Here is a 17,555-nt window from a genome sequence, read left to right on the forward strand (position 1 = left end):
CCCTTGGCCTGTCCCTCCATCCCTTGTCCCAAGCCCCTCTCCAGCTTTCCTGCAGCCCCTTCAGGCACTGGAGCTGCTCTCAGGTCTCCCCTTCAGGAGCCTTCTCTTCTCCAGGCTGCCCCAGCCCAGCTCTCTCAGCCTGGCTCCAGAGCAGAGCTGCTCCAGCCCTCGCAGCATCCCCATGGCCTCCTCTGGCCTCGCTCCAGCAGCTCCACGTCCCTCTTGTGCTGCTGCCCCAGAGCTGGATCAGGACTGCAGGGGGGGGTCTCCCCAGAGCACAGCAGAGGGGCAGGATCCCTTCCCTGAGCTGCTGCTCACGCTCTGGGATCAGCCCAGGATAAGAAGCAGCCATAGAAATGGCAGCATGGAACAGCCCCCAAAGTGATGTCCTCGAAGGAGCAGCCCCAGCTGAGCTCAGAACACAAAACAAAGCCTCTCACCAAGCCCTTCAGCACAGCCCCAGATGTGAGCAGCTGCATGGGGGGAGCAGCGCACGTTTCCACCTTCCACTGGGGCTCCCAGGACAAGCCACTTGGCTGCCGTCAGGGTGAGAACCAGCTTTTGGCTCCTAAGAACACTGCAGCAAAGCCTGTCTAACCGAAGAAATGATGTTGTTTACAGCTGGAAGTTGGTGTCCATTACACAACATGGCCATCCCCGCCAAGCTTCCAGGGAGAAGCTGCTCTTTGGGGGGTGGCTGCTTGAGAAAAGTGAAGAAGAAAACAGAACTTGCTGAAGGCAACACAGATTTAAGGGCACAGGACCCTCTGATCACACTTTTCTCCTTGGTACTATGGATATGGGATCAAACCCAGGAAAGACCCTGAGGAACTGAGTTTTTAGGGACCCAAGCCCAGCTCCAGGTGCTCAGTGACAGGTCTCAACCCTGCCGGGGACAGGCAGCACCCTGAAAGGGCAGCATGCCCTTGAGGCGCTCTGCATCTCGTCCGTGTATCATCTCCTACCACTCATAGATGGCCCAGGGCTTATCCCGAGGAGGTGCTCCACCAGGACACAGCAATCCCTGGCGCATTCCTGGCTGGCAGCAGGCATGAGGCTTGACGTCCTGCAGGCATCCCAGGGTGAGAAACCCCATCACATCTGTGGGCAGAGCTGCTCTTGGTCACCTTTGCTGAAGCTCTGGCTGAAGAACAGCATGAAACTCCCCTCCCAGAGCAGAGATCCAAGAGAATCCAGGGAACAGCGACCAAGCTGGTAGCAAGAGCCTCTCCCAGGCAGATCCCGAGGGGAACCTGTTACCTGCTGCTGTGTGCAGAGGGCAGGAGGTGGGAAAAACCACAGTGAGAGCGAAGAGGTGCCCCTGCCTCTCAGTGGCGCTCCTCACAGCAGGAGCTTAATCGGCTTTTATCCGTCTAAAGACTTGATCCCGCTGCTCGGCAGCAGGAAGAACGAGGGTTCAGTTTCAGTGTGCACCAAAGCACAGTCCAACCAGCCCTGCGGTGCTCGCGGTTCGCCTGCCCGAAAGGTACCTGCTCTTTTTCTTGCCTCCTTCTCTGCTGTCCACCAGGTATTAGATGCAGTGGCTGACGGGTGCCTGGCCATGTTCTTTCCTGCTGTATTTCTACTTACTTGCGCAGCCGAGGCTGGGCTGAGTCTCAATACCTCTGCTTCGTGCCCGAGCGTGTGCCAGTGTGCACCCGGAGAGAGCATCCACTGTAACAGAACGGGGCTGCGAGCCCTCCCGGGAGAAATCGCCACCTCCAGCGTCTCCCTAAACCTCTCCAACAACCACCTGCGGGGCCTCAGCACCAGCACCTTCAGGAACCTGACCTTCCTGCACAGCCTCTGGCTGGATGGGAACAACCTGACCTTCCTGTCCCCGGGCACCTTCCATGCGCTCAGCCAGCTGCGGGAGCTGCACCTCAGCAGGAACTCGCGCCTCACCTACCTGCACGCAAACACCTTCAGGGGGCTGGTAAACCTCCTCAGCCTGGACCTGTCCCACTGCAACATCTTTGAAATCCACCCGCTGCTCTTCTCGCACCTGCCTTCCTTGGAGAGGCTGGACTTAGCCTCCAACAACATGCGGTACGTCCCACAGGCCTTTAGGAACCTCTCCAGCCTCACCCAGCTGTCCCTGGAGGGCAACCACATAGAAGCCATTGGCAGAGATTCCCTGAAGGACTTGGAGAGCCTGTACGAGCTGAACCTCAGGAAGAACCGGATATGGATCATTCAAAACGGCGCTTTCACAAAGCTCCTCAGACTGGGAATGTTAAATTTAGGACACAACTTCATCGCTGATTTGCCTAATCAGCTTTTCGACGGGTTGATCCAGCTCAAGACCATGCACCTTGAAGCCAACAGGATCACTGCTGTCGCCTGCACCTTCAGGCATTTGCTCAACTTGAGGAACTTGTACCTGAACAACAACCAGATCTCCTCCATCTCAGACTCTGCTTTCCTGTACTTAAACAAGCTGCACTTCCTCCACCTGAGCAAGAACAACCTCAGCTCCCTCCCCAGCCGCCTGCTTGCTGAGCTGCCCAAGCTCAAGTACGTCTTCTTATCCCACAACCCCTGGAAATGCGACTGCAGGATGCTGTGGTTCTGGAGATGGGCGTCCACGCGCGGTGGAGCCATCCAGGGGCTGCACTGTGCCTTCCCCAGCCCTCACAACACCACAGCACCCCATGGCCCCCGGCCCGGGGACCTGACCCACTGCACCGGGCCCCCCGAGCTGCCCAGCGAGGACAAGTGCGGGGGCGATGGTACCAGTGCAGGCACCAGAACCCCCACTGTCCACAGCGGGGTCATCCTGCTGGTGCTCGCCTGCCAGGCGTGGTGCTGTGGGAGGGGATGGGGCAGCTCTCTTTGAATTAAAGGCCACTTATTTCATCACAGAACCCCAGCCTGGGTTGGGCTGAAGGGACCTCAAAGCTCCTCCAGCTCCAACCCCTGCCACAGGCAGGGACACCTTCCACTGGAGCAGCTTGCTCCAAGCCCCTGTGTCCAACCTGGCCTTGAACACTGCCAGGGATGGGGCAGCCACAGCTTCTCTGGGCACCCTGTGCCGGTTCAAGGGAAAGGTTTTACAGAAGCCTGCCTGAAACACAGGTTGGGAACAACCTCGCTGCCTGTGCCCAGAGCAATAACAAGATCTCCTCAAGCAAAGCCCTTACAGAGCAATGGACCTGGGGTAACACAAAAAGCTGAACTGAAGCACAGCTGAGCACCGCTGAGGACAGGCTGCCGGGCCAGGGCAGTGTAAAGAAGGAGAGAAGTGTATATTTAAACGTTTTTATTTCAACTAATGCTTTGCCACCATATTACATCACTTTGAATAGCTTGGAATAGCAATATGATCTCAAAATATAGCAAAACAGCTTGCCAAAGCAAGATAATATTAAATCCTATTGATACAGCATCTTCCTTCTTTGGCGACAACACTTCCTTTTATCTGTAAAAATAGTTTTATGTTCCAGCACAGTTGCTGTTCAGTTTATTGAACCCTGCTGTTTCTAACATTTGCCTCTTCCCCTGCACAAAACCTCCCCCCCCACAGAGTATGGGTTTATATCCAACAGCATTTTAAATAAAAAACCCTAGAGTTTTCATGCAGATCTTTTGTAAAACTTACTTTCTAGGTGCACAGAACTGAACCAAGATGCAACAAAAATGCATTCACTTCCGTTCGCAGGTGTAACCGTGCCATCAGCAGCGTGATGCCATACGTGCGAGGTCCAAGGATGGTGGTGTTCTCAGAGATAACATAACTTTAAACCAAAGCCAAACCAAAGTAACAAAAGGCCCCTTTTTTATAAGCAGCAAGAGGAAAAAAACCTGCCATGCTTGATTTGTAAATTAATCAATATAGTTAGATGTATAAAAAAGCACCATGTACAGAGAATACCAGAGGAAGACCCACCTTCCCAATTACACGTCTCATTTAGCATTGCGAGCTGGCCTGCAGGTCCCAACTTGTACTGTATTGATTTGCAAAGGAAATGGTCAAACCTAGAATATGCTTGGGTTATGTAGCAGAAATTAAACTGGACTGCAGATAGGAATTAGAGGTGTTTCCATTGCTACTCAAACCAACCACCTTATAGCCCTCAGGGGTAAAACAACACCAAGTAGCTGAGAAATAATGAAGTGAAGACAGCTCCAGAGCAGTATTGCAAGACACAGGGCTGTTATGAATGCATTTCTGTGAGCTCTTGAGAAGTTAACACTTTCCTTTGGGAAAAGAGCACGGCTGTTGGTTAAAACTCCTCTCCCTGAGAATGTTGGTAAGAGTTTGTCTTGCAAAGCAAAACCAAGTCCTTTGAACTTCGACAGTTCCTAAGCCAACAGCATGTCCACGTGGCCGCAGCTGATCTGCTACTCATGCACCCAGGGTGGCAGGTTGGGTTTGTGTTGCGGTTTGGGTTTAGTTTTCGTTACATAGCTCAGCCCTTTTATACTCGCTTCATGCCCCTGCCCATCAAGCAGGCAAACACCGTCATGACCATCTTCGGTTTCACCTCCACAAGGTCTTCTGGAAGAGCATAAACCCTGGCACCGATCCTTCTTGCCATAGACACCGCGTACCTGTTCACCATGGAGAGAGGAGTGGGTCAGTGCTGTCACCAGCAAACCACACGTCAGCTCCTGCCTCATCCAACACCATTTCCCCTCTTGTCCTCTTGGTTCACATTCGCACTGCGCAGCAGTCCCCAAATCTGTTTGCTTTATAAAAGCACACAGCTCAAATCTGAGTTATAGATTTTGCTGGGTCTTCTACAGGAAAGTGTCTTTAATGCACAAACTGACCCTTGAACATCAAGTCCTCTTCACAGACAGGTAAAAACGTGCAATTAATACTTGTTAGGGCTAGCAGGGAGCCCACCGCACTGAGGGTTCCCCAGCAAGCAGTCACGTTTCCCCTTCTGCCTGCTCTCCAACAATCACCAGGTGAGACTGCTCTCTGCAAGAAACTTTGCTGCTGCTCAGCCCTGCAGAACACGCGTTCCAAAGGCAGGTTTTAATAGGCCTGCTTTACACCTGACAGCCCCTGGTGATTCCACAAGACATGGGACACCAGGCTGAGCCCTTCATCCTCCTGAGCAAACATAGGAGGAGCACATCACGGCTACGGACTGCTTGGGCGGCTCGGCTTCAGCAAGCAGAGTCCAGCCAACTGCTCCCTCCAGCGTTCCAGGCAAGGACAGCAACTGCATTTCAGCGGGCTGCCTGTCTATGAGGGTGTTAAAGGGGCTTAAAACCACAGCAGTAAGATCAAGGCCGAGGCACATAGAAGGTGCAGTGCATCAGTGCAAACCAGCTTTGGAAACGGGAAACTTACTTAGCATTGTTTTGTTTGTCATCTTCTGATAGATGACCGGTCTTTACAAGGTCGTAGTTGATACAACCAGGCTGTATAGCATCAATTAAATCCACAACGGCCAGGCTCGTGCTGATGGTCTTGTCCTGGAGAAAACAGGGGCGAGTAAAGATGAATGTAACCCTTAAAGCATGCTTCTCACCTCGATCCAGCTGCTCTGCTACATGCAACCAAACAAGCTTTAAAGAAGCCCTTCCAAAGCAGCAGTGTTAGGGATTATTCCCAGCTGGACCACACAGAGAAAACCAAACTGCTGCCACTCCTTTGGAATTAGCACAAGATCATTGCTCCAGTTTGCTGCAAGTGCTCTGAGAACACAAGGCTGTACCCGATGCTCAGCAGCTGACCAGATCCCAAGGGACAGCCCTCACCCTCCAACGCTCACCAGCTCCAGCCCTGTTCTTGCCACCATCTGATCCCAGAGCTTTCCTCCCTCCCCTCCCTCCTCTGCCGCCCCATCAGCTGCCTTGCCCCACACTGGGCAGTCCTAGTGTCTCCTCTGTTAGCTTGAAGCCAGTTTGCTCCCAGCACACAGATTTCCTGCCTTCCTAAGACACCCCCGACTGCTCCTCCAGCCAAGGGAATACTTTTTGGGCACCCCTCTCCTTTTGGATGCAAGAGGAGAACCTGCACCTTGAAGTTCTGGATGGAGGTGGACTTGCCAGCGTCTTTCAGGGTCTGGTTTACCCAGCTGACTATAATGTCATCGTTGGCTTTCTGACCATCACCCAGGTCCTCGAGGACATTCAGCGTGTACCTGAGAACCAGCAGAGAGAAGAAGATGAAGCAAGAACCTGGGCAAAGCCGCAGGATGCAGTGTGAGCTCACGGCAGCTTGGAAAGCCTTCACATAGTCTCTGCTTCTTTTAACTCCTTTAGCAAAAAAGGACTTAATTATCTTATCTGAAGTGTGCTTTCTGCTAAAGCATTTCATCTTCCCAGCCTTTCAAGTCCTTACATATGAGCTCACAAAACTGCCTGGGCTCAGGACACTTGTTAAACCATTTCACCATTGACCATCTGCTCCATTGGGGTAGCACATTACCTAAAAGTTGTGCATCAGCTTAGGAGTACTCTGACCTCTAATGCCAAATGAGGAGCTACCATGTTCATACAGGTATGTATTTGCATCACCTTCAGAACCAGGTAAGAAAAAGGATGGTCAACTTCATCTGTTATTAAGTTTCTCCTTCCCCCCATTCTAACGCAAATGGGTGCTCTCATGGCAAAATACCCTGCCCAAGCTGTGCTGCATTCACAAAGTGCCTGGGACAGGCCCTACCTTCTCATCAACTGCCACACTAAGGCCAGTGTCAGCGTTGGGTTTCCATCATTCAGATCCTGCCCTCCGATGCCAACCAGGGAGAACTTTGCCGGATGCTTTCCCAAGTCCACAGCGTAGTTACAGTTTTCCAGCTACAAAGAGTTCAAACAGAAACCTCCCTCACAAAACACGCTCACTTGACTCGAAGCCCCATATAGGAAGTTTTAGCGTCTTTGAAATTCTTACCTTCTTCATATTTGCCCCAAGCTTGGGGTACGGAGGCTTGTTAACCTTATTCCAGTCAACAGGAACTTTGATCTTCTCGTACAGCTGTAGGATTACCAGTGCGTCTTGGAGATCGCTAAAGGGAAAGCGCTGGTTAAGCCCAATGGTTCTAGATCTATGTGCTCTCTGACTTGGTCACATCAGGAATGATTACTGTTCTTTACAGGTTGCTGCTGTTTCAACAACTCTAATGAGAAAAAGGATTCAAGGCATTCTGTAGTTTTCAGGGTAGGAGGAATGCTCCGTGCTTAACGCCAGCAGCAAAGCAGGTTTCAGCACGGGCATCAGCAATGGATCTCCAGAAGAATTTTGTTACACAAAACCCAAAGGAAGCCACCTCTCTTCACTGACTACAGGGACCCAGAGGATCTTGCCTCCTAATGTCTTGGTTAAGCCCTAAAGTTAGGTGACAGGGAAATTAGTTCCAATTGCTCTAATGCAGGTTACATTCCTGGCCCAGTTGCTCAAGCAGATCTAAATGTATCGGGATGTCAGGGTACCAATTTACACAAGGTAAGGGAAGATAAGCAAACTGTCTTCAGCCCTGCCTCTATGGACTGCAGGGAGGGCACAGCGAGCATCTCCCACTCCATACAATCACCCTTTCTTAAACTCTTTCCTTGCCCTTTGGTGACCAAGACACTGGTGTGGGCACATCTCCAGTCTGATCTCATTGGGCCTCTCCCACGAGCTTACCCGTAGAGGTGATTTACATGGGGGCTCACACCGAGGGAGTTCATCCAGTTGCGGAAGGTCCGTTCCTCACGCGTCTCTCCTAAATGGGAGAAAACAGGTTCATTCAGCTTCTGCAAGCTCGAAGCTGGGCAGGGGTTTCCCCTTGCAAGGCAGGGCGCTTTGAGTGGCACAGCTCATCACTTTGGGGGTTGAGCAGAAAAGGGGTATTTTTTTCCATGATAACTTTTCCAAAGGAAGAGGCTGCCCTGGGATCTAGTTCAGGACAGCAGTCCGACTTCACCAGGCCTCAGCACTGCCTTTTGCTCCTTCTGCAAGAAAAAGCAGCAGGAAGGTCTTTCCCGTAGGTGCTGGCTCACTGCCGGCTGGGAGCCAGGCAGCCAAAGCCCTAACCCAGTTCTGCCAACAATCAGTGCTCCCATGAACGCCTCGCTGCATTACTGAGGGGCTCAACCCAACTCCCAGCCCTGGCACGGGCACTGACAGGCTGCTCCTGCAGGTTCGGGCTCCGCAGGCTGCAAAATGCCCTCCTGATCTGCCACAGATGAGTAAACCAGCACTGAAGCCTCAAATCACAGGTGTCACTTCAGTGGGCACAGCCTCTTGTGTTTACTTCAGGTATTTCCCTCCTGCCAGTTCCATCACCAATACGGCCATCACCTTCCAGCAGGGTCCAGTCGATGTCCTGGTTTTCAGGCTTGGTAAGTGCTGGGTACTTGTTGAACAGGTTGGCCACAAAGGCCAGGTTCAGTTTAGGGTTGCCGCTGACCACGTCAGCCGGCGTGACGAACTGCCGGCAGCCGAGGCGATCTGCCTGCTGCAGCATGTACTCTGCTCTCCGCAGGTCGTCCTTCTCCTGGGGAGGAAGCGAGACAAGAGCTGCCATGGAAGAGAACGGGCTGCAGAGCAGATGGAAAGCTCCTGGATGTCAGGCTGAGAGCACTGGGATTGTTCAGCCTTGGAGACATCAGAGCAGCTTCCAGTGTCTGACGGGGGCTACAAGGATGCTGCAGCGATACGACAAGGGGTGATGGGTTCACACTGAAACGGGAAGTTCAGGTTGGGTATATCAGTTATACCTGAAGAAATTATTTACTGTGTGAGAGTGGCGAGGCCCTGGCACAGGTTGTTCAGAGAGAAATGGTAAATGCTCAGTCCCTGGCAGTGCTCAAGGCCAGGCTGGACAGAGTTGGGCGACATGAGGCATCCCTGCCCACGGCAGGGGGTTGGAACTAGATGATCTTAAGGTCCCTTCCAACCCAAACCACTCTATGATTCTATGCTACCTGGGGCAGTGTCACAATTCCAGCCGTGTTCCTTAGGCATCAGCTACTAATCAAAGGGGAGAATTGTGCTCAGTGCAGTTGTCCTGGTTTCTCCTGGCGTTCTCCCTAGCATGGTGCTTTCCAACTTCCATGCTTTTTGAACTTGATGGTTGAAAAGCAGGAGTCAGCATCCTCCCCAGCACAGCAAACCACAAACGGGGCTTCAATCACTTATATTAACCAGCAGGTAGTGACCAGGCCTGCATCAACCACTCATTTAGCACATCCCCAAGGGGTGCACATCCCACTGACACTTATGCTCTAGAAATTAAGATTCCAGGTTACCCAGATGCCCTGGGGCAATTCTAGGGCACAGGGAGTTCTCAGCTGTACAGTGTGAGGACACGACAGCCCCAGTACTTACATTGAAACCCGACATGTTAATATCAATCTGGGGTTCTCCCTCTTTCTGTCCTTTAGGTGCAATTTGATGCAGGAGGTGGAAATAAGCTCTAGAATCCTGAAATGGATGAAAAAGACAATTCAGGCCTCCCACACAGCAGTGAATACAAGATAACTGACTTCAGGCTCATCTTTAACAAGTCACTCTGCATGGTTGGCTTATGTACCTTTACTGAATTACCAAAATCTGTAAGCTTAAAGCGAGCAGAAGGGCAGGGATCCAGGCAGCAGGAAAGGAAACAAAGAGAAAAGGTTAGAAATAGGTGACATTAAAGTTATGGGGGGTGCCTGTTTGAAAGCTGCCTTTGCTGCAAGCTCTGGTGTCACAGCTTCCTCCCCAACAGCAGGGACCCCGTGCTGCTCACCCTCATGGTCCCCCACATCTCCCAGGGTGGCCCTAACCCCCGGTCAACCATCCCTAGTGCTACAGCAACAGTGAAAAGGGCTCAGTGAAGAGAAAGCCCAGGCAAAACGATGACGATGAGGAGTCTGTTTTCTCCTGTGCTTGCCCATTAGCTAGAACAGCTTAAAGGAGAGGCCAGGGATTGTCACAAAGCAGGAGGAGCAAATAGCTGCGCTAATTATTTATCAGCTACAAGTCCTTGTAGTCCACAGCACTAAGAACCACCTGGCAGCCTGTGGGTTACACCAGACAAGCCAGCAGCTGTGAGTACTTCTGAAGCTGGCAATAAGAGTGACCACTCGTACGGGCACACAGGGGAGCTCTGGGCTCCACATGCACCTCAAGTACCCTTTTTTTCCCCACCCCAACAGTCCTTTAACCTGGAATCCACCTCAATCCTCTCTCATTGGCACAGGGTGCCCAGAGAAGCTGTGGCTGCCCCATCCCTGGCAGTGATCAAGGCCAGGTTGGACACAGGGGCTTGGAGCAACCTGGTCCATAAAACCCTTGCTAAGCCTGCTCAGTGTGCTGAGGTTAAGGAAGGTCCTGTCCAAGGAGGAAGGATGCCAACACAGCCCCAGCCAGCTCCCAGCCTTTCCCCAGGCACATGCAGGCCAGGAGAGCTCTCGGTACCTTGATATCTGCACTGAAGTTATTGATCTTGTGCCAGCCTGCGTTCTCCAGGTGGAAGTTGGCCCATCTTAGGAGCAGCTCCTCCGGGGAGAGCTTCATGAGGTCTTCCAGATTTTCACCATCACGAAGTAAGGCAGCCAGTGCTAGAAGAGAAATGCTTGTGAGGGGAAGGAAGGAGATTTCAAGAGGCAAACCTGCATGCCAGAGGAAGAGCTGCAGCCACAATTCACGGGAAGAAGGCAGGGACAACAGCAACTAGTGATGAAGTGAAAATAACGTGGGTATTAATGGAGCTTTCCCAAGCTGGTTGTTACACAGAGAACTGCATATGAGAAATATTTTCCATTCTCTTGTATAACAAAATTCCCTGGATTTTACACTCAGGCTGATGACTGTAAGAAATGCAAATGGGCTCCAGTCTCCATGAAAAAGTGCTTCCAAGCAGTTTCACAAGAATAAGCCAAGATGAGCATCCTTCCAGCTGGCCAGTGCTTCCCATGCCACGGATTCTCAATCTAAGCCAAACAACAGTACCAGTTCACTATGGGCAAGCTTAAATGGAAGACATGGAAGCCCCTGCATCCATCTGGGCACTCCGATAGCCCGTGCAGGAGTAACCACAGCTCTGCAATTGATTTGCAAAGTTCAGAGTTTGGAGGCTGTCAGTGCAGGACGAAGCAGCACAAGGGAGAGCTCTGCAGCAGCGAGAGCTCAGCTGCCCCGCTGCCGGCACCAGGGAGGGGTGTAGGAGAACCAAATCACTGGAGGAGAGGAGGGGAAGGAAGAGGCAGTGGTGGGGCTGGCAGTGACAGCACAAGCAACGCGGTGGTCAGGCTCTATCGTTTCATTTACCTTCATTTCTGCTGAGCTCGATGTCGGCGAACAAGCCGATCTTAATGATCTGCCAGAGGAGCCCCAGGACCAGGTGGGGTTTCCCCTCCCTCAGGTCCTCTGCTCCGATATTGACAACGTGACAGCCGATGGCGGAGGCGGAATTGAGCGCCAGGTTCAGGTTCTCCTGCGAACAGCGACAGCCGCGTGAGGCACAGCGCGGGGAGACGCTGCTTCGCCTTTCATCCAGCCCCAGCAGGGAGATCCCCCCTTGGCCCTTGCTCCAACAGCAGCCGCTCGGGGGAGATGCTCCTCGATGCTGAGCAGTTTTAGCAGCACTGTGGTGGCTGAATCAACATGAACTGAACGAGGCACCAGGGTTGAATTTCAGCCTCTGGTATTTAGTTTCAGCCTCTGAGTCAGTCGCATCGAGTGGTGCCAATAAGAATAAGGCTGAGAAGTGTTAAGTTATACTCACACGCAGGCATCCTCACAAAAACCTGCTGTACCATGGGAAGCTCCATGGACAGGCAACTCCGGTGACCATCTTGTTTTACTGTGTGTAATCACCGCAGCAATACAAGGTGCACACAGCATTTCAGCTGGTTTGCCCCTGATTAAATTCATTTTTGTCTCTTGAACTGCACTCATACCCCCAAAACTGCCCTTCATCATTAAACCCAAGTTATAAAAGTCCAGAGCTTCACAATAGCGATGCCTCAGGCCACCACGCTGCCTCCATCAGTGCTAGCAGAACCTGAATTCCAGCAAAAACAGGGGAACGTGTAATACCTGAATGATGAATGGGGTGAGCTTCTTCTTGTTAATCGCTCTTTCATCAATGGTGTCCGGAACAGAAAGATTGATCATTTTGCTGGTGGGAAGAAAACCAACACCATGTGAACACTGAGCAGTGAATCTCAACAAAGCCCAGCGCACCGATACAAAACACGTTTCCTTTTGCCTCTTTGGTTTTGGGGATTCTTATTTCTTAAAATAAAGGCTGTGTAAATCAGAAGTTAATATTTACACGATCAAGGATGTGTTTGTAATTAATAGCTAAGCCTGAAACCTTAAACACGCTCCTGGGCACTCCTGATCTCAGCTGCTGGAGCAAAAAGAGCACATGAATTATTCACAGCACAGTCTCGGAACTAGCGAGGACTCATTGCTCCGTTGATGCCTGCTGCAGATTCCAGTACAACAATGTGCTTCCTGCTCTTGTAAAGGTGCGCTGCTGCTGGCAAGAACCAACCTGCTCCCCAAGGCACGAACACCTCAAGAGCTCTGGGGGGAGCACCTGAGCACAGGGAATTAGGCAACAGCAAGCACAGGCATGTTTTCCCTTGATGGCATGAACTACATCCTACTCAATTCAGTCTTCAGGTGAAGCCCTGAATTACTTGAAACTGGGGAAATAAAATCTCATTAAAATAAATCAATCACAGGCTAAAGAAAAAAACAAAGCAGAAAATAAATGAGAAGCAACGGGCAGCCACTAAACATCTTCTGCGTATTGATGGAGTTACTGAAACTCCAGGCTGATCCAATTCTCCACTATCCTAATTCACTGCCATTTGAAAACCAAACCAAAACCACAAAGCCAAAGTGTTTAGCAGCCCTGGATACCTTCTGTTTCAGTATGCAGCAAAACAAGTTACTCAGTGCAGCCCAGAAAAGCCATTTTGGGGTTACTTCATAAGGTTACGAACACAACAACAGTAACCACAGAGGTTACTGTCTAAACAATAACCTATTAACACTTTTAACAGCATTATTAATGCTATTTAACCCTTCTGCCCTCCTCCAAGCTCCCTGCCATCAGGTTGAGTTTGCACCAGGACAACTCCTGCTTCTGCAAAGCACCTTCTCCCCTTCAAACTCAGTCTCAAGGCCAAGCAAACCCACTAGACAACAATACCAGCTTGTGAAGCTGGCAGCAAGGCAGGAGCATCACCATCACACAGTGACAGTGAAAGCCTGGATGGCCGAGCCCCTTTATACACACACAAAACATTAAGCACACACAATTAGTCACAAACCCAGCCTGGAACAGGAAGAAAATTCCCCCAAACTCCAGTTTCAGGAGCCGTCAAGACTCACCATAGCACAATCCCATCTCCCACAGCGTTGAACAGGTCATCTGTATTGGGGTTCATTGGAATCACATGCCTACAGTCAGGATCATTTTCCAGGGCTTTGTTTATCCAGTTGACAAAGGCATATTTTTCTTCCTCTAAGACAACCAATTGCAAAGTTAATACAGGCTTTTTCAGAACATAGCAAAGATTTTCCCCAAAGAAGCAGCCTACAACAGCCCAGGGAAATAAAAGCTCCACCATCACTTCCACACTATCTTATTAGAAATAAGGTATTATTTCCATAAAGAAATACAACATTCACTTCCAACTACCAGTATATTCTTGTTCTTTACTTGTTACTCAACAAGTTTATTACATTCAAGCGTGACACAAAGACTTCATCAGCAAGCACAGTTAACAGAAAGAAATACACATTTATTTTACACACACTTTTAATCTTGATTTACCCTCTAATTCTGTCCTGCTCTCACCTTGACGTGAGATTATTCAGCTCTCAGAGAATAAGAGCGCAGGGCAATAGAAATCAACTGGTTTGGCCACATGGTGTCCAGTGACCGTGGAGAGGGGTGGAAGGCAGGCACATACCTGAGTAGGAGTGCTGGGTCCCCTCGCTGGAGAGCTCTGAGGTGCCCCCAATGGCACAGATCCCTTCCTTCCTGTTAATGGCTCTTCGGAACGTTTTAGCGATATCTCTGCTTTTCACCTCTTGGAAAATCTACAATTGAAACAAGGAAAACCACCTTCATGAAGTGATCCCAGAACCGTTAGGGTTGGCAGGGACCTCCGGAGATCAGCTAGTCCAACCCCAATGAAAGGACCACAGCAGAAACTGTTTCTTGTCAGCTTTAAAGCAAACTTCATAGCAAACTCAGCAAACGTGAAGGGTCCAGCAGGGGCTTGTGGTATTAAACTGAACATGGAGAGTGGGCAGGGAGGAATCCTACTCTCTCAAACACATATTGCAAGTGCCTTTTGAAACACAAGCATTAGGCATGAAGGACCTCACATACATTTACCTCGTCAAGTAGATTTCAGGAGACCACAACAAAACCCAACATGAAACCTTTGCAGTCCAAGAGCAGGTCCACATGCAGCAGCTCCACAGGACCAAAGCTGAGAAAGCCCTTGTGCAATTTTAACCTTTCTGCGTAAGCCAGATGCTCGTGTAACTGTGACTTTAGTTCACACACAAGACTTTGCCCACAACCCAAGAAACCATCTTCTTCAAGTGTGTCAGAGTCAAACCTGTGATAGTGCGTAACAAGTGTTCCATTCACTGGCTTGAAAGCCTTAAAACTGAGGCCAATTACTTCCAACCGTGCTGAAGACACAAATGAAATGGGTACAGGTTCTCTAAACACTGCCCAGATGCAGCACGTTTAAACCATCTCCTGATGGCACACACGGGTTTTGGTCACCCCTGTGATGGGGCAGAGGTAAGTGAAGATGCAAGAGCCCAGAAACTTTGGGTTCTCTGCTTGGTTGGTTTTAGACATCAGGATTTTGATGGAGATCAACTTTGATGGCCTAGTTACTGGTATTGCACACCAGCTTTAGAATATGTGCCTTAATGCTGAGGAAACCCTAAGTCACTCTGCCACGACCTCAAGTCGGTTCACGTCATCCTACAAGTAACCATTGCTTCTGCTCTCTAGCTTAGGTGCCCATAAGACACTTTGTGTTTATTTGGTCATTGCTACCATCCAGATGTGACAGAAGAGATTTATTTCTTCCTTCCTAGTGCAAAGTTAGAGTTAGGAACCAGCTCAAACCAACATGCACCCAGCATGCAAGTGTTCACAAACTGCAAACCACCTCCAACTTACTGGTTGACTCCGAACTGAAAAGTTCAGAGGGTCTGAAAACAATTAAGGAACAAAAGGTGAAGATAAATTAGGAAATAGCAAGAAACATAGCTGAAAACAGCTCCCTCAATGCACCGCACATACTGTCCTTACTCTCCCAGCATTCAGTCAGAGCATAAGAGGGATGAAGGGGTGGACATTAAACCTGTACCTCAGCAGTGCTGTGCTTTTGTAAAAATACAAATAATTACAAATTCTGACCTATTTCTACAGAAAAAGGCTGCAGATTAGACCCAGCCTCTAGCTTTTCCTTCCTCTTTACTCCTGTTCTTCCTTCTCAAGGCAATAAACGATCTGAAGTTTCCTGTATCAGCATCTAGGACTAATCTCCAAGTGTGTCGTGAAACACCCTCGAGTCTTTAGCAAATACTTGCAGTTCCATTAAATTGAGAAAGGAAATGATACTGATTCACTGGGAAAACAGGCATCCATCTATGTGCCTGGAAAAACTGAGCAGCTTCCAGTCAACACTGTAAGCCTGGAGAGCTACAAGTCTTTTGTCCAGTTGTCACCCCATGTGGAAATGGTCTCTTGGCCTCCAATGACGCTTTTGTATAGGAAAAGCGAGTGAGTTCTATTTGTTTTTTTGTTTAAAATCCAACATATTCCCCCCCTGTCCAAATCTAAGTGCTGGCAGTGACAGCACAACACAAAAGTCTGCTCATAGGCAGAGATCTGTGCAAAGACCAGATTTTTACATGGTAAGTCCTCAAAAGTCATCAGTTTGTAGAAAGAAACCCGGATTAGGGTAAGAAGTAAGAAGCCAGGTTCAACCTCTTCTGCTCCCTTGCTGAGCTTTGTCTAACAGGGATTCAGAAACACCACTTACATAGACAAACTCCTCAAAACTGATCTTCCCATCCTTATTCTTGTCGCTGTCGATCATGAGCTTCTGGATGATCTCCCTCACTTTGTACCCGGGCAGAGGCAGGTTGGCTTCCTTGAAGAGCTCGTGCAACTCGTAGTCACAGATGAACCCGTTGCTGTTGAGGTCTGAGGAAGAGAAGGGGCAAGAGGAGGTTTTAAAACACGCCAGTACCCAAACATGACCAGCCCCAGGCAGCAGAAACACAGCCCCCATGTCCAGAAGTGCTTTACTGTGCACTGGGGATGTCTACAGGACGTGGAGGCAAGGAGGAACCTCCTAGTGCAGCTCATCACAACACACCTGGTTTGGGGTCACATTGTGCAGAGCGTTCATCTCTGCTGAAAGCAAGATCCGTGCAGGACATGGACACATGAAAACACCGAGCCCAAGTAGTAACTGCTCAATGGGCAGCATCAAGAATACACCAGGAATCAAAGGCAGGTGGTAAATGCACATGGTGATGCTGAGAGAGGGTCCCAGCGCAGGCCACGAGACAGCTTTGGCTTTGGGCAGGGGCAGCCTGGAAGCAGAGCTGACCACGTATGACCGAGTGCGGTGGAGAAGTTTCACAACAGAGCATCTGCATTTTCCATGATCTCCAGTGCTTTTCTTCCTGCATCTAACTGCAGCTGGCTTTGTGTGAGCAACAGACAGTAGTGAAACACAGCACTTGCTCTGTTCCGAGCTGAAAACACCGAGTCAGCTCCGCACTTACACTTCTCCGTCACGCTGCTAATGATGTTATCCACTTACTGCTGACAGAAAGCTGCAGCCAATACTTCAATCCTGCCCAAGACTGCTCTGCAAGGACACTTGCTTTGACAAGCACCCACCAAGCCAGGGCAGCACCGTGTGCCAAAGGAGATGCTATTGCCTATGAGACTTGGGAAGAATGAAAACAAGAATGTGGAGCTTTTCACATCCACAGATCCCAACCCCTTGGGGATGTCATCACATCACATCAGCTGGGAGAAAAGAAGGCTCCAGGGAAGCCTTATTGTGACCCTTCAGTGCTTAAAAGGGACCTATAAGAAAGATGGGGAGAGAGTTTTCAGCAGGGCCTGTTGTGATGGACAAGGGGTGATGGGTTTAAATAAAAGAGGGAGATTCAGGCTGCATGTGAGGAAGAAAGTTTGTAGAGTGAGGGTGGTAAAAAAGACCCCTGGCCTGGCCTGGCCTCACCACCCACACCCACCTCTTCCCATAGCCCACACAGGATTTCCCAGCTATTCACAAGGCAGCAGCCTCTCCCTCAGGCCCTAGGGTTAAATTCCACTCAAGCAACAGCTTCAGCTGCCCCAAAGCGCTTGTGTCCTCCCCAGCCTGCACGATGGAAGAGCGCGTGTTGGGTTTTGTTCAAGAGGGAATCCCTCAGCACTGCCACTGGGGTCAGTACTTAGGCTTTAATGGGAAATACTGTCAGGAATAAAGGAAAACCATGACAGCTCTAAAGTCCTTACGCTTTTTTTTCTTTTTAGCAAAATCTGGAAGTCAATTTCCTTGGAATGAGGTGTCAGTGGTGGGGTTTAGGTTTCATT

The 17,555-nt window shown here is 50.1% G+C and overlaps 2 protein-coding genes across 3 annotated transcripts in view; one reads left to right on the plus strand and one right to left on the minus strand.

Moving 5' to 3' along the window:
* Positions 1 to 1,537: 1,537 nt before the first annotated feature.
* On the plus strand, positions 1,538 to 2,839 carry LOC133265634 (nyctalopin-like). The gene has a single exon (XM_061446381.1). It carries the CDS (start codon positions 1,562 to 1,564, stop codon positions 2,837 to 2,839), a length of 1,278 nt encoding a protein of 425 aa, XP_061302365.1. The 5' UTR covers positions 1,538 to 1,561.
* A 410-nt stretch (positions 2,840 to 3,249) lies between these two features.
* Positions 3,250 to 17,555, minus strand: part of PLS3 (plastin 3) — a 30,032-nt gene continuing 15,726 nt past the window's right edge. The window contains exons 3-17 of one of the 2 annotated variants that reach the window (XM_061446266.1): positions 15,979 to 16,142; positions 13,870 to 13,999; positions 13,286 to 13,418; positions 11,975 to 12,056; positions 11,204 to 11,369; positions 10,352 to 10,494; positions 9,483 to 9,509; positions 9,278 to 9,373; positions 8,249 to 8,444; positions 7,592 to 7,670; positions 6,857 to 6,971; positions 6,629 to 6,762; positions 5,981 to 6,104; positions 5,309 to 5,433; positions 3,250 to 4,554 (exon numbers count right to left, since the gene is read on the minus strand). In XM_061446266.1, the coding sequence (XP_061302250.1) occupies positions 4,422 to 4,554; positions 5,309 to 5,433; positions 5,981 to 6,104; positions 6,629 to 6,762; positions 6,857 to 6,971; positions 7,592 to 7,670; positions 8,249 to 8,444; positions 9,278 to 9,373; positions 9,483 to 9,509; positions 10,352 to 10,494; positions 11,204 to 11,369; positions 11,975 to 12,056; positions 13,286 to 13,418; positions 13,870 to 13,999; positions 15,979 to 16,142 (1,847 nt within the window). In that variant the 3' untranslated portion in view covers positions 3,250 to 4,421. The remainder of the gene's footprint in view (positions 4,555 to 5,308; positions 5,434 to 5,980; positions 6,105 to 6,628; positions 6,763 to 6,856; positions 6,972 to 7,591; positions 7,671 to 8,248; positions 8,445 to 9,277; positions 9,374 to 9,482; positions 9,510 to 10,351; positions 10,495 to 11,203; positions 11,370 to 11,974; positions 12,057 to 13,285; positions 13,419 to 13,869; positions 14,000 to 15,978; positions 16,143 to 17,555) is intronic. The other variant, XM_061446267.1, reaches the window with a different exon arrangement.

The sequence above is a fragment of the Pezoporus flaviventris genome, unplaced genomic scaffold (assembly GCF_033815535.1).
Source record: "Pezoporus flaviventris isolate CSIRO_AGI_PZ_B2104156 unplaced genomic scaffold, CSIRO_AGI_Pfla_v1 ptg000005l, whole genome shotgun sequence".
NCBI classification, from domain to species: domain Eukaryota; kingdom Metazoa; phylum Chordata; class Aves; order Psittaciformes; family Psittacidae; genus Pezoporus; species Pezoporus flaviventris.

What these genes read in the sequence shown, in the direction of transcription:
- LOC133265634 (XM_061446381.1), top strand. Translation starts at nt 1,562, where the DNA reads ATGTTCTTTCCTGCTGTATTTCTACTTACTTGCGCAGCCGAGGCTGGG.